Below are 19,916 nucleotides of genomic sequence, written 5' to 3'. Positions count from 1 at the left end.
TCCCTTAGATTTATTTATGTTTGGCTAGAAAAAGGGAGTATAACATTAAATAAAGATGTTACACAGGAACAAATAGCACAATAACAATACAAAAACAAGGTGGGAAGGCGAGCTCGAGAGATGCCAAATCAAATAAATAAATAAAACAAAACAAAGCTAACTGGGTTTAATCAGCTAAGCTAACTACCAAAAGAAAAATGTAGAAAAGAAAAGTCTTCAGTGTCAAGACGGCCAAACTAAACTACGCTGACTAACCAGATAACAGAACTACAGGGTGTGGCACTCTCTCCTAAAATTAGTATGTTTCATACAAACAGGATTTCCTATGTGGTGCGCAATGTATGTCGCGCCACTTACTTCCCCGCTCCCTCCTTCCCAGCCTCACACACAACGTGATGACTGAAGAAGATAGAACGATATGAGAACAATACACTTTAGTACCACAATGTGACAAACGTTTCAATCAAAGAATAAACACACACAGTATAGAAGGACTCTTGCAACAGCAATGTACAACAGCAACAACAAGCTAAAGTGAACAAGCACCAGCAAAGTGAGCAAGAAGCTGGAGACGTGGAGGAGATACGGGTGTTTGAAGAAGCCGGCGTAATGTGATTGACAGTGTGAACCGGCTCGTCATCTTCCTTAATGAAGATTGAAGACTGAAATTCTGAAACACAAACACACAACAAAAAACTACCCACACATATGCACACAAGTGCATTTAGTACAAAATTAGTTGTTCCAATTTAGCAGACTTTAAGTATACCAGTTTACTATACCAACAGTACAATTGCAGGGTATTTATATTAAGTACATGAATATGTAAATGTATTTATAGAATACTTAGCATACAATAAATGTATTTCAAATTATGTTTGTTCAATTAGAGATGTTAAGAGAAGAGCTCTTTCAGTTAATAACAACTTGATAATGAAAGTTCAAAATCTAAAATTGCTGTTTTTAAAGACTTTCATGCTCCTTTGGAAAGTCACATGTGTAAAAATCCCATGCTGGGATCCTTTTTTGTGTGTGCAAAACACACCAATGCTGGATTTTTCAGCAGGAATGCCTGTTTAAGTGATGACCTGCACTACTTTTGGTTGTTTTCAGGAATTTGATTTTGTGTGGTCTGTGTTACAAATATTTCAATCTCTGTAGCACCAGTGCTATGTGCAAAAACAGTTAACCCAGAGTCACTGACACAACAAAACTCCAAAGATATGACGGGCAGATACTGTCTTCCTGACGGGGAGGCTCCAGTGACGTGAATCAGCCAATCAACTGCTGGGATTTATCCAGGGCGACTCTGGCCCTTGAGATCCACTGTCCTGCAGAGTTTAGCTCCAGCCCTGAACACACTCACCTGCTTGTATGTTTCCAGCGACCCTGAAGACCTCGATCAGCTTGTTCAGGTGTGTGTGATCAGGCTTGGATCTGAACTCTGCAGGACAGCGGCCCTCGAGGGCCAGAGTTACCAGCTCTGCTCTACAGGCTTCAGACAATCGTCACACCTGGAGGTCTTCTCTCTCTCTCTCTCTCTCTCTCTCTCTCTCTCTCTCTCTCTCTCTCTCTCTCTCTCTCTCTGTCTGTCTGTCTGTCAGAAAAAAGATTTAGCCAATATCTGTCGTTCAAAGTCAACTCATTGTCATGTAATCTCTGGCTTATCTTGGGTTTGCAGAAGAGCAGAAAGCAGGAGACTAAGTGATGGTAACACCCGAGTTTACTGAACAATCTTTCATCTTGTCTTTCTTCTGACCAGCACTGATTTCTCCAGTGTAATTATACCAGGCAAAGCCACTGAAAAAAACTACTTCATTACAAATATACTAGTGTAAAATTAAACATCAATTAATACTGAAATATAAACTGAATACACACGCGCGCACACAAATACAGCCAGCGGTTCTTAAGCACTCAGATCTGATCCTTAAATCCTTGATTTATTTCAAATCTCAGTCTCAAGGCCTCTTATTTTCGTTTTCATTCCCAGGTCGCTTTCTCTGGTCATGTTTTCTAATGTTTTCTCGGTTATCCAGATTGATGTTGCTGTTCCTCGTGATCTGTTCAGTGGACGAGTGTGACCGTCTCCGGCTCCTGAGCGAATGACGCTGACGCACCGTTCTCTTTACTGCTGCTCTTCTTTGTGATAATCAGAGTCTTTTTCTTGCCACAACATCTGTGGGTAAATAAAATATGCACATTCAGTTAAACCCAATTAACTTAAGAAAATAGCTGCCAGTAATTTATTTTTTTAAGAAATACAGTAGTTTTAAAGTTATCAAGCCAAACATTTTCTTGTTTATTTTTCTATTTATTTCTTTCAAATCAGGTTCTTGACACTACTGTCCATTTATTCTTTTGGAGCACTGATCTTTACGTGCACTTGATTTAAAGACATTTCGGGCCTGTCAAATACCCACTCTTGCACCCACTTGAGAGCACATGTCCCAGGACTGACGAATATCAACACTAACCCTAGTGCTGCTTAGTGTAGACCACAGTTCATGACGTATTATTTCAGTGTTAATTTGCACACTGTATACGAGTATGGTTTCTTAACCAGTTGGACGTAAAGACAAAGTTGCCAAATCAGTTGCTATTAAGTTTTTATGACCGCTCAAATGTTCTACACACACTCAAAGTACACACTTGCACACGGTGGCCAAAACTCCCAGAAACACATAACACAAATAGTACAAAAACCACAGGTGTGGGTATTGTGACAGATATGTTTCTATAGTATTTTAATAGATATTTATTTGTAATATCTCCATTAAAAAAGACGTACCTTTTTCTGGTTGCTACAATGATACAGATAAGCAGAATGAGGAGAACTGCCAAGATCGTAAGTAAAATGATCAGCAAGTCTGTAAAAGGATTATAACAAATTACATGTTATTTCAAACAAACTGTTTACATAATTTCGGTCATGACATAATGACTTTGAGCGATGAGACCTCACATGACAAAATATATATACAGTATTTATGCTTTTCCCTTTTGAGGCTTCTCAAATATGTGAGGAAAACAACTTGGAAATAACTTGTTTGTCTGCTGTCAGCAAGTAATCAGATTAAGAGTGAGATTTCTTGGAGCATTGCTTGCTGGAAGGAAACAGATATTCCAGAAGGTGCTCTTTGGTTGGTTCTCAGTCATAAAACATTATGGGGGGAAATCCAAGGCACTGTATTGCAAATGTATTCATAGGGATAAAATCCCACTTCCACAATCATGAGACTCTTCTTGACTAGGAATGTGTTCCGATTTCTGTCAAGGCCTTTGGTTTTACATGCATTACTAAACCAGCTCATGTCAATAATATAGAGTGTTTCAGTGGTGGTTGAAATTATATTATATGTTAATTCAGAAAAATACTGTTAAAAATGTGTAGTATTAAGACTGCACATGTACTTTGAAAATAACAACCATTCACTTTCCCCATCCTTTAGGGATGGAGATCTACGGTGGCCCAGAGAGCTCAACACACTGCAACTGAAGAAAACACATGCAAATAGAGAAAACATCTTTATCAGTTTCACAACACATGTGTGCTCCAAATACTCACAACACAACCAAATACAGAAACGCGCCGCAAATAATACAGACCTCAATGGTTTCCAGGGGACCCAATAAGTGACGAACCCGGCTGGGACACGCTTACAGCTCGTGAGCACCCTATGCCCTACTCCCTTCGAAGGGCAGACGGCTGAGCCCCTGTAGTGGGACGTTGGGGTGAGAAGGGCACTTGTGGGCCATTTGCAATGCACTTGATGAAGGGAACAACGAAAGACAACGTAATTTCCTGATTATTTTCACCTGGGATGTTGCCATGACAACGCAGTACGCTGTCCATCAGCTGAAGAGCTGTTATTACGACAGAAATTTCTTATTATTACTGTTAACAACTGTTGCAAATAATATACTTTTATACATTTATTTAACTTTAAAACTTGCCTTCTCATCTTTGGACCCTGCATTACCTAACATTTCTTATTTAACTTATTTAAACATAACATGACAAAATGTGTACAATGTAACTGATGTATAGATTATCTTACCCTCATGTTCTTTTTCTTTATTTTTTTTTAGGTCATTGTTAACTTCTTTTCTCATTTGTATTCAAACATGTCTTAAGAGAGCAGCCAGAAAAATGGAGCGCAACTGGAAGAAAACTAAACTAGAGGTATTTCGGATTTCATGGAAAGAGAGCTCGATTGCTTACAGAGAGGCTTTAAAAGCTGCTAGATCTGCTTATTTTTCAACCCTATTAGAAGAAAATAAACATAATCCTAGGTATTTATTTGAAACATTGGATAAACTAATGAAAAATAAAGCTTCAAACCCAGAAGTGTCAAAGTAACACGGCAGTAATGACTTTATGAACTTCTTCACTTATAAGATCGATAATATCAGGGACAAAATTATAACTATGCAACCGTCTACCACAGTATCGCATCAGACAGTGCATTGTAGTCTCCCTGAGGAAAAATTCGATTCATTCATTACTATAGGAGAGGAAGAATTTTTTTAAACTCGTTAATTCATCTAAATCGACAACTTGTATGTTAGACCCTATACCGACTAAGCTACTGAAAGAGATGTTTCCAGAGGTCATAGATCCTCTTCTTAATATCATTAATTCATCTTTGTCTCTAGGATTCGTACCAAAAACCTTTAAGCTGGCTATGATTAAACCGCTTGTTAAAAAACCACAACTTGATCATACAGAATTAGTCAATTACAGGCCGATCTCGAATCTGCCTTTTCTATCAAAGATACTAGAAAAAGCAGTATCCTCACAACTGTGTTCCTTTTTAGAAAGAAATTATATCTGGAGGATTTCCAGTCCGGATTCAGACCGTACCATAGTACTGAGACAGCTCTCGTTAGAGTTACAAATGATTTTCTCTTATCATCCGGTCATGGTTGTATCTCTCTATTAGTGTTACTCGATCTTAGTGCTGCATTTGACACCATCGACCACAACATTCTTTTAAATAGACTCGAAAATTATGTTGGCATTAGTGGAGTTGCACTAGCTTGGTTTAAATCATACATCTGACCGTTATCAGTTTGTAGCAGTAAATGAAGATATGTCTTATCGATCACAAGTTCAGTATGGCGTACCACAAGGCTCAGTACTAGGACCGCTGCTGTTCACTCTGTACATGCTACCATTAGGAGATATCATTAATGTGCATTCACACCAGACGCGAATAGCGCGTCAAATTTGTGCCTACCGCGTCTAGTTATACGGTTGAACACTTTGAATCCATTCGCACGTCAAGAGCGAAATTGACGCGTGTAAAAAACAAAAGTATGAAGCGAAATTTACGCGCATCGGAGGCGAACTCCGTTGGCGGCCATCTTTTTACAAGATGGCTATGTTGATCGACATTCATCGAGAGTCACCGCTCTGTATTCACTATGGAGAGCAGAACGGCGGCGTAGGGGTCATCGTCGCCATATTTGGGTCCACCGGACCCTTCGGAGGCAAACCCAGTTTGGCGAGTTTCACCATTTGCTCCAGGAGCTCCGCCTGGATGACGGCCGCTGTCAGCGGTACTTCCGCCTGTCCCGTGCCCAGTTTGATGACCTGTTGTCCCGCATCGGAGCGAGGATCACCCTCGCCCTCACTCACCTAATCTGTCATTTTTTTTTGTTTTGATGATAAATTGAGCCAGCCTCCAAAAGTGATTAACCTGTCCTGTGATTTCTCTCTCTCACACAACACTGTCCAGACACGACTATTATGTTTTTATGCATTAAAGTATGTTGGTTGTCTTTACATTAAAATAATGTTGTTTATAATCTAGATTAGATACGGAAAAAATAGCATTCAATACAAAATTAATATGTCTCATATATTTAAATCAAGTTTTTATGTGATAAAATATTTGCTTTGTTGTGCATAGAACCACACCAGGCATTGTCATATTACAAAATAAGTTATTGAGGCCAAACATATAAAATAACGTTATAAACTGAAAAGGCCTCTCCCCGTTTATCACGTCACTTCACCACGTGACAGCAGCAAGCAGGCTCCTGATTGGTTAACGCGGCTCGAATTGACGCCAAAGTTCAAATTGTTCAACTCGGGCGGCAGACGTGAATTCGTGTCAAAGGCGTAAATGCACAAAAAGCACATTCACGCTTAATGCATGAATGAGGCGTATTCGTGGCTTCCGTATTCGTGGCTTCGCTCTACGCCTCATTCGCGCCACAGGAATTTTTTACACGCGTAACGCGTCTTTGCATTGACTTAACATTGAAATCACTCGTGCCAGATGCTCTATTCGTGTCTGGTGTGAACGCACCATTAGGAAGCATGCCATTAGTTTTCACTGTTATGCCGATGATACTCAGCTCTATATTTCTTCACGACCCGACGAAACTTACCAATTCACAAAATTAACGGAATGCATAGCTGATATAAAAAACTGGATGACTAGCAACATCCTACTACTTAATTCTCAAAAAACAGAGAAAGTCTGTTTAGTCTTCGTCGTCGGTTAGGAACCTGGGTGTGTGTGTGTATGGGTGTGCTCTTTGATACCAATCTTTCATTTGAAACCCACGTTTCTAAGATCTGTAAAACCGCATTTTTTCATCTTAAAAATATATCTAAATTACGTCATATGCTCTCAATGAAAAATGCAGAACAATTAGTCCATGCGTTCATGACCTCAAGGCTAGATTATTGTAATGCTCTACTGGGTGGTTGCCCTGCACGCTTAATAAACAAACTACAGCTAGTTCAAAACGCTGCAGCCTCGAGTTCTTACCAGAACCAGGAAATATGACCATATTAGCCCGGTTCTGTCAACACTGCATTGGCTGCCTATTAAACATCGTATACATTGTATAAATTTTAAAATATTGTGATTACTTACAAAGCACTAAATGGTTTAGCTCCGCAGTACTTGAGCGAGCTCTTAACGCATTATAGTCCTTCACGTCTATTGCGTTCTCAAAACTCTGGCCAGTTGATAATACCTAGAATATCTAAATCGACTGCTGGCGGGAGATCCTTTTCCTATTTAGCACCAAAACTTTGGAACAGTCTTCCTACCATTGTCCGGGAAGCAGACACACTCTGTCAGTTCAAAGCTAGACTAAAAACACATCTCTTTGACCTAGCATACACATAATACATTATCGACTTCTATACTTCAATGTTAGGCTGCATAGATTAGGTCAGCCGGAACCGGGAACACTTCCCCACACAAATACCATTCTGTCCCTGATGGAGTTTTGGTTCCTTGCCACTGTTGCCTTGGCAACACATGTTGCTGTAAAACTGATAAAGATGTTTTCTTAATTTGCAGGTGTTTTTTCTATTTGCATGTGTTTTCTTCAGTTGCGGCGCGTTGAGCTCTCTGGGCCACCGTAGGGATCAGACCCCAAGACCAGCTCCAGCTCCAGTCCTGCTGAGTTCAGCCCTGACTCTCTAACTGAACACTGAAACAAGCTGATCAAGCGCTCAGAACTGCTTGCAAACTGGGATTGGAACTAAATTCTGCAGGACAGTGTAAATGAAAATAGCAGTCTCAAAATAAATACAAATGAATTGGCCATGATTTATATTATAAAGAGGCTTTCTAACCTGATGATCTGGTCGTATGTGATCCTGGAGGACTGTTGTTTGGGCTGACATGTCCTGGAGTAATGGAGACAGAAGCACACATTACAGCACGTCAGAAATCATATACTGTAACAATTCTTATAAAAAGGTTCAAAATGAGAGGTTTCACAGTGATTCAACAGAAGAACCATTTCAAGAATGAAATTTCACCTGTTTTATTAGTTGTTGTTGTTTCATGCCTGGATGTTCTCTCATCCATTGCCATCCCTGTGGTGTCTGCATTAGGTAGTAAGGTTGTGGACTCCTCTGTATTCTCTGTATAGTCTGTATCATGCGTCTGGTCGGTCTCATTGTGCTCCACTGGGCTCCGTGGGCCACTGGTCTGTGTCCAGTGACCTGGAGTAGACACTGATGTATCTCCCAAAGCCTCAGATGTTGAAGTTTCACTCTCTTCCGCTTCAGCATTGTGTTGGCGTGTTGTGACTTCTGTAAAATTACAATTATGCAGAATTTTGTATATACACACCAAACATTGATTGGTCCTTTTTTGAAAAGATTTCAACCTGCTGTCAGTAAGATATTTACTCAGATTTAATTAGACAACTAGTGTTATTAACTGCAGAAATATGAGATGTTCTGTGATCTTGTTGCAGGACAGCACCATCCAGTGCACAATAAATAACACACAACGCCACAAACAAATGTCATTACTTATTCAAATATTTACTTTGATATTATTTTCATATTATTTTGTGTATGTATATTTAATGTCACTCATGCTTTATCAATGTTGAATATGCCAAAAAAGTACTGCAGCTTATCACTTTATTAAAATTATGCCAAACAAAACAACAGTAACACTTTATTTCAATGGATTCAACTAACTATAAGTAACTTTGTAACTACATGTCAACTAACAAAATGGTTTTCACAGGATGAATTTAAGTGTTAAAGCTTACTAATAATACCTCACTGATTCTCGAGAGTCGGGACAAAACATGTCCCACATAGAAAAGTCTAATTTATTCATCAGAAATTCATCATGTATGACATACTTACAAAGTTAAATCTAAAGGAATTGTATATACCTATCTGATTTTTAGAATAAACTTTTTTATCTTTTTGGGGAAAAGTTTTAATTGTATGGTCTGTGGTTAGATGGTCCATGTTATTGCACTTGTCCTCAGCAAGAGGTTACAATATTAACCATCCCAAAAAACTTTAAAAAAGCTCTACAATTGTGAAAACATATATATCAAATAAAAAATAAGGGGTATAAATATAAAAAAACTATGCATGAAGTGAACATCAAACAATATTTTCCATAAATATCTGCCTATTAAAGTTGTGTCCTCAGTTTCTGTCAACTCCGTCATATTTTTTCATAAAGCTCTTTAAATCAGGAAATAGCATGGTCAGCTATATCCTTGAGGACCCCTTTTCATCTCCCTGTCTGTGGTGAATGCAGCACTACCACACATGCTCTGGTACGTTTGACATTTTTTTATATTTTAGACAAACAATGTCAATATTCCTATGGTCACAGCTGCACCATGTCAATACCATCTTTCTGTTAAGATACTTTTTTTAAACTATAGTGGATTGAATTTAAGCATTTTAGTGAGGTTATTGGGACAGCTAGCAACTGAGGAAAAACTACCTAGCTGCAGTGTACAATACATGTTTTGGCGGGAAAATACATGCCCTTACGTCAACTCCGTCAGGTTCTATGTTGACAAATCCACCAATAACCGCTTAATGTGCGAATATAACATTATTTGTGAATAAAGTGAAGGGTTAAACTGTTATTTCAGGGTTTTATTTACACATAAATGCACATACATAGCATGCATTACATTATTTAACCATACGCATGTCCGACGCCTGCTGCTCAAGGCATAAGCGCAGGTTAGACAAAAATGAAATCTTAAGTAAGCTAATTGAACCTGATTCTATGCTGCAGATTATGTGTTGCAGTATTGTTGTCAAGGAATGTCAATTTAAGATCACACCCAGTATAAAGTAGGCAGTGCAGGGAAATCACACATCCAACACACACACACACACACACACACCACTTTAAAGTAAATGGCTACTTACAAAGGAGGAAAGGAAGAGGAGAAGAGGTGGATGAGAAAAAGTAGAGCAGGAAGTGGTATAGGGGAGGTAGATGAAAACAGAGGGGGAGGAGGGCCCCTGGTTTCCCTTATTGTTTTGTTTTTTTTGATAGTTGGAAACAGTGTAATTTATAATAGTTGGAAACGGTGTATGTGCAATATGTTTATTATAGTTTGCTTTACAGTAAGTTCAATACTCTAATAACAAGGAGTAGTTTTAGTAGTAATTTAAAGAGCACATCTGAGCACATCACAATGCACACATATTTTTTGTCAACACCATCAGATCTTCATCAACACCATCAGATCTTCATCAACACCATCAGATCTTCATCAACACCGTCAGATCTTCATCAACACCATCAGATCTTCATCAACACCGTCAGATCTTCATCAACACCATCAGATCTTCATCAACACCGTCATATCTTCATCAACAGCGTTGGATGTATGTTTTTGTTAATTTTTTGGGGAAAAAATGTTCTTCCTTCAGTTTATGTTGTTTTTGTAATAAAGGACCATCTGATCTTCTTATGTTTTATTTATTTAAGGAATTTGTTTTTACAATATTGAAATTAAAATCAAAGTTTGAAAATGCAAATATTTAGAAATCTGAGTTTTCAGAATAGTGTGAAATCACAACTTAAGTTTATATATTGTATTTTTTTTTTTACATATCAGAGTAACTAAACACTATTAAAATATACTTCAGAACTTTAGATTCTTGTTGGATTGGAAGAATTAAAATTGTATACTTTTTAGTGTGTCTGACGGAGTTGACACAAATCCAGTTCTGAAGGGAAACATGTTTATTTGTTAAAAATGTGTTTTTATTTAGAACCTGTTCCTTTACATGGTACCTTTCTCTGCAGAAACATACAACTCTAATTGATATAGTGTGTATTTTTTTTTACGTTTTTTAAAACGTGTTTTGTCACGACTCTCAAGAATCAGTGACCTAACTTATGATGATTTACAAAACATGTAATAAGGGGAAAAGCTAAAAACAGTTAACGGGATATTACACTACAAGATCTTTCATATAAAAGTGTCTTCATTCTAAATGTATGAATTTAAAAGGCGTTCATACCTGTGTTTATACTTGTAGATGCTGTGACAGGGTTGGCATCTGCTTTTTTTGAACTTTCAGGGTTAATCTCAGCTGTACAGTTCTTCACTGACAAATCTGTTTAAAATATAATGTTTTGTTAAAAAGATAGTTGATCATGCATTGACCAAAAAATACACCATGTTGCACAAATCAAACCTTTAGCATCGTAACAGAAGGCGTCGTATTTCTTCTTGTCTCTTCACATACCTGTGTTTATACTTGTAGATGCTGTGACAGGGTTGGCATCTGCTTTTTTTGAACTTTCAGGGTTGATCTCAGCTGTACAGTTCTTCACTGACAAATCTGTTTAAAATATAATGTTTTGTTAAAAAGATAGTTGATCATGCATTGACCAAAAAATACACCATGTTGCACAAATCAAACCTTTAGCATCGTAACAGAAGGCGTCGTATTTCTTCTTGTCTTGAACCTTCTTGATGATGCCAGTTTGGTTGCCAGCACAGAGATGATTTGCCTTGTGACGGAGGATCACCAGCTCTGTGCTGTTTACCCAGCCATACCTGCAGAGAAAATGCATATCTGTATTTAGTTTGATGGAAGTCATTAGGTGATATTCAGTTGAATGGAAGAACTCAGGTGATGTTTTACCTGCATGTCTGTAGTCCTGCTTTATAGGCTTCCTCCACCTGCATCATATTGGCTAATGTAGACGATAAATCCTCGCACAAGCTCTTGGCCATCTCAAACGTCAGACTATAGCGTTCTTTCCCCTCTACATGAAACACTCCAACATAGCTGCAGCTCCGCGCACGCACCGCTGAAAGACAAACAGAGGAGAAATGATAGAAATAAATGAATTATATTTACATAGTGCCATTCTAGAACACAAGCATTTCTGAAAAGCATAACAGACAAAGGGAGAAAGAAAACACTAAGAGAGGCCAGAGGTTTAAAGCATGAATCTAAACAGGGAATGGAGCTGACAACACTGAGACCTACAGAAAGGTCAAGAGCTTTGGGACCAATTAATACTGTAACCCTTCACATTTATCTGTTCAAGTCTAGATGTTACGGTGCTGGGTGGATGGAGTAATCGAGTCAGGGATCTAATCACAGGCTGATTTATTCAAACAATACAAGATGAAGACATTCCAGAAAAAAAATAAGGCATAACAGTTTAAAGGTTAAAACAAAAACCAACACATGACACACATTAAACACAGGGTGATAATTGCACAGAATAATGAGGAACTAAAGACACTGAGTTGACCATAGTGTATAACCATGGGAACAAACCAGGAAATAAACAATGAAATGTTAAGTAGAAGAACGCTTTTCAATACTCAAAATGAGGCTTCCTCGTTTCCTCGCTCCTCCGTTCTCCAGCCTGTGACCCGGAAAACCAATCAAACAAAGCCATCTTGAAGAATATCTCAATTTGTGGCATCTCGAGGAGGCGAGGAACAATGTGAGGAAGCTTCAAGAGAGGCGATGAGCAAAGATGCACAGGTGTATCCCATAGACAGTATAAGAAGTGGACAGAGCCATCTCATTGGAACTCAGTTGAGACAGTTGAAGCCCATTTTTAGCGAAACTAAGCTTGATGACGTGAGCAACCTGTCTGACAGACGTTACTCTTCTAGTAGCTGTGCGTGAAAATTGCCAACATTAATCTTGCAGAGACGGGAAACTTGAGCAAAGAGTCCTTTATCGTGAGCGAGCAGGAGTAAGTATTCCGTTGCTTTTATGGACTCATTATCTATGGGCTTCTCCCTTGACGGGACGTCCCCCCGATTGCCTGCGAGCTTCTCCTCCTGTCTGTAAGGTCATTTCTGTACAGCGCGACAGAGAGTCGAGTGGTTATGACGCAATCGTTAGCCTATTTTTACTAAATCTGTTTCTACGGGGCCATACTGTAACATAGAAGGTAATGGAGCCCTTTCTACATTGTCGTGTTTCTTTAGAAATAAATAATGGACAAATGGAGTCTTTAAACGCCTCAGATGTAAAGTTATTCACTGTCAAAGTGACGCCAAAATGAATGGGAGTCAATGGAAATGCTAACGCAAGTGAAGTTCTGCTACAAGATGGCGGCACCCGGCCGGCTTCAACTTCCGGTCGATGGATTACCCCCTTGGTGTATCCTAGCGGGAAGGCTTTCTTGTTGAGAAACCTGACACGCGCATAAATTCTCCTCCCCCGTCAGATGTTGACGCTGTGGGGAACCTGGTGTCTGAAGCACATGTGAAATCACACCAATCCCACTGGCTGACGGTAGTGCTATGACGTCACATGGAGCAGCCATACGTGTAAAAGAGCGATTGCATTACACATCATCAGTTGTGTTGTCTTCTGGAAGAAGCTTTGTCTGTGTGCTGTCTGTGAAGTGTGTGTGTCTCGCCAAAACAAAAAGAGGAAAGGAATAATGGCAAGCACAAAGTAGCAATTCAGACTGCGTGCATTGCCGTGCTAACCCTTCATAATGAATTTATAATCTGTGTTGTTGTGGCATGTTCACAGTGAAGAAGCTCGGGTCCCGCTTGGCTCTTGCTGGCTGTAGAGCTCAAGGGGGTTTCTCTTTCGTGGACTTTGTCTGCTATCCCTGAGGCTCTGCTTCCAGATCTGGAAGTCTGCTCTGCATGCTATTGGCATCTACTTCTGTTCTGAGGAACTAGATGTGGAGGCAGTTGAGATGGATATTACAAGCTAGTCCCCCTTCTCCACCATAAGCTAGTCCCCCTTCTCCACCATAAGCTAGTCCCCCTTCTCCACCATAAGCTAGTCCCCCTTCTCCATGATATGAAGATTTATAACTGGTCTGGTGTAAAGCAGGATGTCGCTCATGGTTGTTTGGATAAGCGATCCTGTTGTATTATAAGCATTCCTCTCCAGTGAGCCTTACATTTCTCCTGGACCTGCACACTGAGGTGTCAGGCTTGTGGAGGAATCCTTATTCTGCTAGTGTAGTTACCTCAGCACATTCGAAATATTTAGGCATATGTGAGGATGCCCCGGGTAGAAGAGAACCTCGCTGGCTATCTCTCCCCTGGGTTGGGATCCTCACTGAAGGCTCCCATCTTGCCTGGCGATGGAGAGGAATTTGTGTTTGAATCTGTAGGGCATTAAGGAGAGTGGTCAGAACTTCCTCCGTGGTGCCTTGATCTCGCCCGGTGAACTTTTCGGGACACCAGTTAAGATGGTGGTGAAGTGGTAGCCATGGTTTAAAATTAATAAATTTAACTAAAAATGTATTTAAGAGCAAATGAGTTTTATAAAAAAATACTTTGGGAAACTTTGTGGGGGAAAGAATAGTGCAAAACCCTGCTTATTTATTAAACAAGTCATTACACAGTATATTGTATTGTACACAGTTTTGGGTAATAAAACTACAAAATGGACTACATTTTTTAAGATGTGCATTATTACATTTCATTTACTTTTTTAATAATAAAATTACATTTATGATCACATTACTTCATTTATCAGATGAACAATTAGTTTCTATTTGTTCACGACTAGTTGTGAATTGCTATAGCAATGTTAAACTCATGGTTCCCTTTCTATCGGTCACTTTCGGCATTGTGTTTAAAACCGACACTAGAGGTCACTCTTTAAAGCCCCAATCACCTCTTATGTATTCAGAAAATGCCCATAGAATTGGCTTTAAAAGTAAGGCTTCAAAACGCACCTGACCTGATCGCCCCAGGATTGGGGACAAGCCTTTCTCCTGATGGAGGGGCCCGCACAACTACCAGGCATTGAACACTGGCAACAGAGCCTGTATGGACACTGACGCTTAGCCTCCTCACGTTCTTTTGCACCATGTTCGCTCTCAGGATCAGTCAGTTGTGACGAGCCATGACGTGGCCATCTTCCTCGGCAGTCACAGCCCTCATCCACAGTGGACCCCCGGAACAATGCAAGTGCTTCAGCACATTTTGCACCATGAACATGAATGGACACAAGGTCTCCCGGCGTGGTTAGCCTTGTTCCTCAACGCCGCAGCAACCCCGCCCCATGACACTTCACAGCAATAGACCTGAAGGACGCTTACTTCCATGTCTGGATCCTTCCTCGGTACAGGCTGTTTCTATAGTGTGCCCTTGCCCCATTGAGGGAAGTGGGCATTCGCATCCTTAACTACCTCGACGACTAGCTAATTCTAGTTCATTCTCGAGAGTTGTTGTGTGCACACAGGGACATGGTCCTCGAGCACCTAGCCTGATAAAGACTTCAGATCAACTGGGAGGAGAGCAAGCTCTCCCGCTGTGCAGAGTATCTCTTCTCTTTCCTCTCTGTGGAGTTGAACTCGGTCTAAATGACAACACGTCTTTCAGAAGATCTTGCTTGTTCAGTGCTGAACTGCTTGAATTTGTTACCTCGTCGTTCGGCCTGTTTCAAATTATTTCTGGGGGATTTGGCATCCTTGGCCGGGATAATGCGGCCTGAGTTGATGCATATGCCTCAGCATTGGCTTCATGACCGAGTTCTGAGATGGGCATGGCCACACATCACATTCAGCCCTTGGATGGACCTTTAATTTTTTATGGGCAGGAGCTTTGCACATTTTCCTGGATCACACACAGAGCTTTAGAAGATCAGATCAGCTCTTTGTCTGTTTTGGAGGACAGCAGAAGGGGAAGGCTCTCTCCAAGCAAAGCCCACTGGATTGTGGATGCCATTTTCTTGGCCTACAAAGCTGAGAGTTTACTGTGTGATAGTCTCTCCCCCTAGAAGTTGGAGCACTCCACAGAGGCTATTCCCCAAGTATTACTACCCATTGGTAAGTCCATAGGATGTATTTTCCACATAATAACCTCCCCTTTGGGTATGATATGGTCTCCGTAGTGTTCCTTTCTCTGTAGAGAAGTAGAACGCTTCCCAGCGTTAACAACAAGGTGAGCTCAGCTGTAATTTGACTATCTAAATTAATTAACAGGAAATACACGCGAGAGAAAAGCAGTCTGCAAGATCAAGCATCAACTTGGCACGCTACGCATATAGGTCTAGCATACAGGAAAGAACAGTTTATTTTTAATGTATGTGATATTGTGTTATTTATTCTCTCTCCAACTATTCTGGATCGATTCAGAGAATTTCAGAATCGAGTCTGAGCTTAGTTTTTAAACACAGATGCGTGATGACGCTGCGCGTGCTTTAGAAACAACCGTATTCTGCTTGCTTCTAATTTCTCTCTCACACACACACACACACACACACGACACCGCTCGAACCTTCCGAAAAATAATATTTCATAAAGTTCGGGGTTTAACCGAATTACAAGGACATTCGCGGGCTTCATTGCACAGCTTGTGACGCTTTGCTTTATGTTATAACGTTACTCTTGCAGTGCGCGGTCTTGGCCGCCGGAATTTTCCTTACAAATGCTCCACGAAGGCATTATTTATGTCTTTTGGAATGCAGTTGGCTTATATATTAAAAATATGAAAATCACTGAGAAGGCTGCTTTCATTTTAAAATACTTAAGCGCGCTTTTTGAAGAGCGCTCGTGCATGCGGCTGTGAGCGACTCATTGGTTAAATGCACTTGCATCTCAAAATGCTTTTATGACGCGAAATTAATGTAAACACGGTCAGTTATATCTTAAACCAACAGGACAAACCACATTTACAATTTCAAAAGAGATATGTGCATTAGTGTGAATGCAGCTTATCGTCTCTAAACTGAGGGGGGGGGGAATCACTCCAGCTCTTGAATGAAAAACGTTCAGACAGCCAACTTTTAAATACTGAAAGCACTCTTTGTTTATTGCTTGTAATGCTTTTTTTTTGTTCCTCTTTATTTACTAGCTTTTATATTTTGAAGCTATATTAGTTTATATAGCCTATTTAAAATTCTTAAAGTCCCCATGAATTCAAAATTGACCATACTTACTTTGTTTGCCTAAATTGATCGTTTTGTGGTGAACAATTCATCCATGCAAGTGAATCCACACAAAAACATTTTTTGGCTTCATAATCTTTAATCAAAATCTGAAATTTCCCCTCCCCTCTGCGGTTTGGGTGTCTGCTTAACATCCGTAACCATGCCCCTCCAACTGACAGTAGACAGGCTGAATGACAACACCTACTTTTCTAGATCCAATCAGGTGCTAGTTGGAAAAAAAGCCACGCCCACTATTTTGCCTCATTTAGTATTCCGTTTCTCTCGGAAATACATCACAACACTGGAGAAAAGTCGTTTGCAACTTCCGGTTCACGGGGACTTTAACATGTAATTGGTTTAATTAAATGTTTTTTTATATATTTTTTTTTTAAGTATGTATTTTTACACATGTAATTAAATACATATTTTAAGTGTTATTAAGATTAATTAATAAGAAAAAAAGTAGATCGGATCAAGAGCTGCCTAAAGATTCCCATCCCTACGATTTATTGCTTGTCTTTGTCGACTAATACAGACGATAAAGAACTTAAAAAGTAATCGCATATTAAATCGCAATCGCAATATTGTTAAAAAAAAATCGCAATTCAATTATTTTCCATAATTGTTCATCCCTAGGTCTAACATTATAACACGGAGTCGGCTTTGCTACTTTGGCTAAATGTAATTTACATGAGACTAGATAATGATCTGAGATGTCATCGCTCTGCTGCAGAATTTCAACGGCATCAACATCTATTCCATGTGATAATATTAGATCTAGAGTATGATTATGACAATGAGTAGGTCCTGACACGTGTTGTCTAACTCCAATTGAGTTTACAATGTCTTTAAATGCCAATCCCAATGCATCTTTTTCACTATCTACATGTATATTAAAATCACCAACAATTAGTACTTTATCTGCAGCCAATACTAATTCTGATAGAAAGTCCGCAAATTCTTTTAAATTTTTCGGAAAAGGTCAGTCATTCAGAATTATTTTCAGAATTATAATCAGCTGCAGGGCTTTTAAAATATTTAAAATATTTATTTCTAAAGAATCTTCCTGCACAACTTTTGTTGATTTGCCAAAAAAAACAGGGATTATATTGCAAAAATATAGATTTCCATGACACAAAAAAAAAAGGGCCATTTGTATGAAACTTCTCAGAAATGCTCTTATGAATAGTCTTAAACTTTAAGTCTTAAACTGATTTGAGTGTCAAAAATTCTCAGTAAGAACTAAGACTCTTGTAGGAGTAGGATCTTTTTCTAAAAAAAGCATAAGACTCACTCTAAAGCAAGTAAGTGACGTGAGGGGTGACGTAAGGACTACAACAGGATTTCTACATTGTGAACTACATTGTGTTCAAGAGTTTAAAGCCACAGCCACCACTTACAATTTTGTTGGCGATGGCCTAAGACTAATGGTCACTTTCCTGTTTTCTTCTGAGGATGAAGGTTAGCGTGTGGATGTAGGAAGACTCGTATCTAGGGAGATGGATAATCATTTAATGGGCTGGGAACAAGCTCTCAGTCCATCTCTGCTACACACAGAGATGCTCACAGGAGGATATTTACACCAGGAAAATCTGGACAGTGGTTTTCATTCACTTTTAATTCTGTTGAAACTCGTCTGACTCTCGCTGGTTTTCTTTTGAAATGCTGAAATTTACAGCTGCCCAGTTGCATGTCTCTCCAACCAACAAAGAGTTTCTCATCATTCCCACAACACAAACACACACACGTCTTAATTTGACATCTATCATGCTGAGTTTTTACACAAAACACCTCAAAAAACCCAGACAAAGTGAGAGAGATCAAAGTAAATCGGAGTGACTGTGGGATTGACTAGCTTTATTTGGTTCTCCATTTAGGTATTTATTGGTATTTCAACAGTTCAGTCACAAATAAGAGGTGCTTTAAGATGTGAAAAAGACATAAATGATATAAAACAATACAGCGCAGCAGCAAAGCACAGATTCATCCATCCAACTTAACAGTTGGCTTAAAGTTGTGACATACTTAAGAAAAAAATGTTTCCACAGTAACCATTGAGTCTTGCGAAAACAGTTTTTTTAGGGGGCGTGAGGTTTCGTTTCCTGCATGCGGTACAACACAAAAGTGATGCTCAAAGGCTTCATGTGAGGGATAATCTGGAACCAACATTACACATTCTAGACCATTATATTTCTCTCTCATTTACTTAGCCTATCTTTCTATAACTCAGTTTGTCAACAGCCTAAACTCTTCTGGCTCTCTGCTGGAAATGCTGAGCTTCTGCCCAGCAGATCCTGTTCTCTTCAGCAGCCGTTGATCTGTATTCAGACAGCGCTGCTCCATTCATAGTCAATATACAGAGACATGACCCCTCTGATGGGTTTCTCACCTGTGGTAGACTGTGATCTGGATGAGGCCAGTAACCCTGACCAGAGTCCGAGCAGCACCATCCACATCCTGATCGCCGGTGAGGGAATCTGTGAGAGTCAAGGCTGTTCTTCAATCCAGAAGCTTGATTGCTGTAATAGAGCTGGGACGTTTGGGTGCTGTGAGGTGAGATTTCAGTGTGCAGAACTAATAGAGAGAGAGGAAAGGGTGGGACACGTTTGAACACTCCCTTCTACGCCTCCCTCAACCGCTCTCTGTCTCTCTCTCACTTTCAGTGTGTTTAGAAAAGGGAACCTGTTTATCTGTACATCACTGACTGTCATGGTTCCCGATGCATCCTTCACCTCTAAATCCCCCTCACATCTACTTCATCCACTATACGCTACGGCGTTCTCTTGTCACAGATCACATGTCCTGTATGTGGAGCATCACCAAAATCAAACTCTAGAGAAGAACAGTCAGACTGGAGTTGGAAAAACTAATTTTGGAAAGTTGAATGTCAAAGTTTCCGAGAACTACATGTGACACATGTGTCAGCCGCTTACAAGATGATACCATTAATCTCACAAAAAGAACATATCCAGGTCACTTTTTTTTTATTACGCCTGTGTAGTGATGATTAAGATTTGCTGCATTGTGACATTATTTTCATCCAATGCATTGCCCCGAAATTCTCATTGCAGTAATGCATTAACTCTTCAATGAGTTTTCTTTTATTTATTTAGCAGCACATCAAATCCTAGCAGTCATTACCCACGTCAATTACATGAAATAATTATCAGATACAACTGATCTTTTCAGGCTTCTCACAATCTCATGAAAAACAGAAACTGCTCAGTATGTACATGTAGAGGTTTGAGTCCAG

General features: G+C 39.6%; 1 protein-coding gene across 1 annotated transcript; it reads right to left on the bottom strand.

Annotated features, from left to right (window-relative positions):
• Positions 1-1,922: 1,922 nt before the first annotated feature.
• Positions 1,923-19,146, bottom strand: cd44b (CD44 molecule (Indian blood group) b). The gene is made up of 8 exons (XM_056248306.1): positions 19,053-19,146; positions 11,426-11,594; positions 11,201-11,337; positions 10,796-10,891; positions 7,799-8,074; positions 7,610-7,663; positions 2,792-2,870; positions 1,923-2,179 (listed from the first exon to the last, which is right to left on the bottom strand). The coding sequence occupies exons 1-8, from the start codon at positions 19,117-19,119 to the stop codon at positions 2,068-2,070; spliced, it is 990 nt and encodes a 329-aa protein (XP_056104281.1). The 5' UTR covers positions 19,120-19,146; the 3' UTR covers positions 1,923-2,067.
• Positions 19,147-19,916: the final 770 nt, after the last annotated feature.

The sequence above is a fragment of the Rhinichthys klamathensis genome, unplaced genomic scaffold (assembly GCF_029890125.1).
Source record: "Rhinichthys klamathensis goyatoka isolate OS25496 unplaced genomic scaffold, OSU_Roscu_1.1 h1tg000054l_1, whole genome shotgun sequence".
Classification (NCBI taxonomy): Eukaryota; Metazoa; Chordata; class Actinopteri; order Cypriniformes; family Leuciscidae; genus Rhinichthys; species Rhinichthys klamathensis.
This window is presented reverse-complemented; position numbering and strand designations above follow the sequence as displayed.

What these genes read in the sequence shown, in the direction of transcription:
- cd44b (XM_056248306.1), bottom strand. Translation starts at nt 19,119, where the DNA reads ATGTGGATGGTGCTGCTCGGACTCTGGTCAGGGTTACTGGCCTCATCC. An exon ending in ATCTACAAGTATAAACACAG is followed by an intron (nt 8,075 to 10,795) that starts GTATGAACGCCT and finishes GTAATTTTACAG; the next exon opens with AAGTCACAACACGCCAACAC. An exon ending in AACAACAACTAATAAAACAG is followed by an intron (nt 7,664 to 7,798) that starts GTGAAATTTCAT and finishes CCATTACTCCAG; the next exon opens with GACATGTCAGCCCAAACAAC.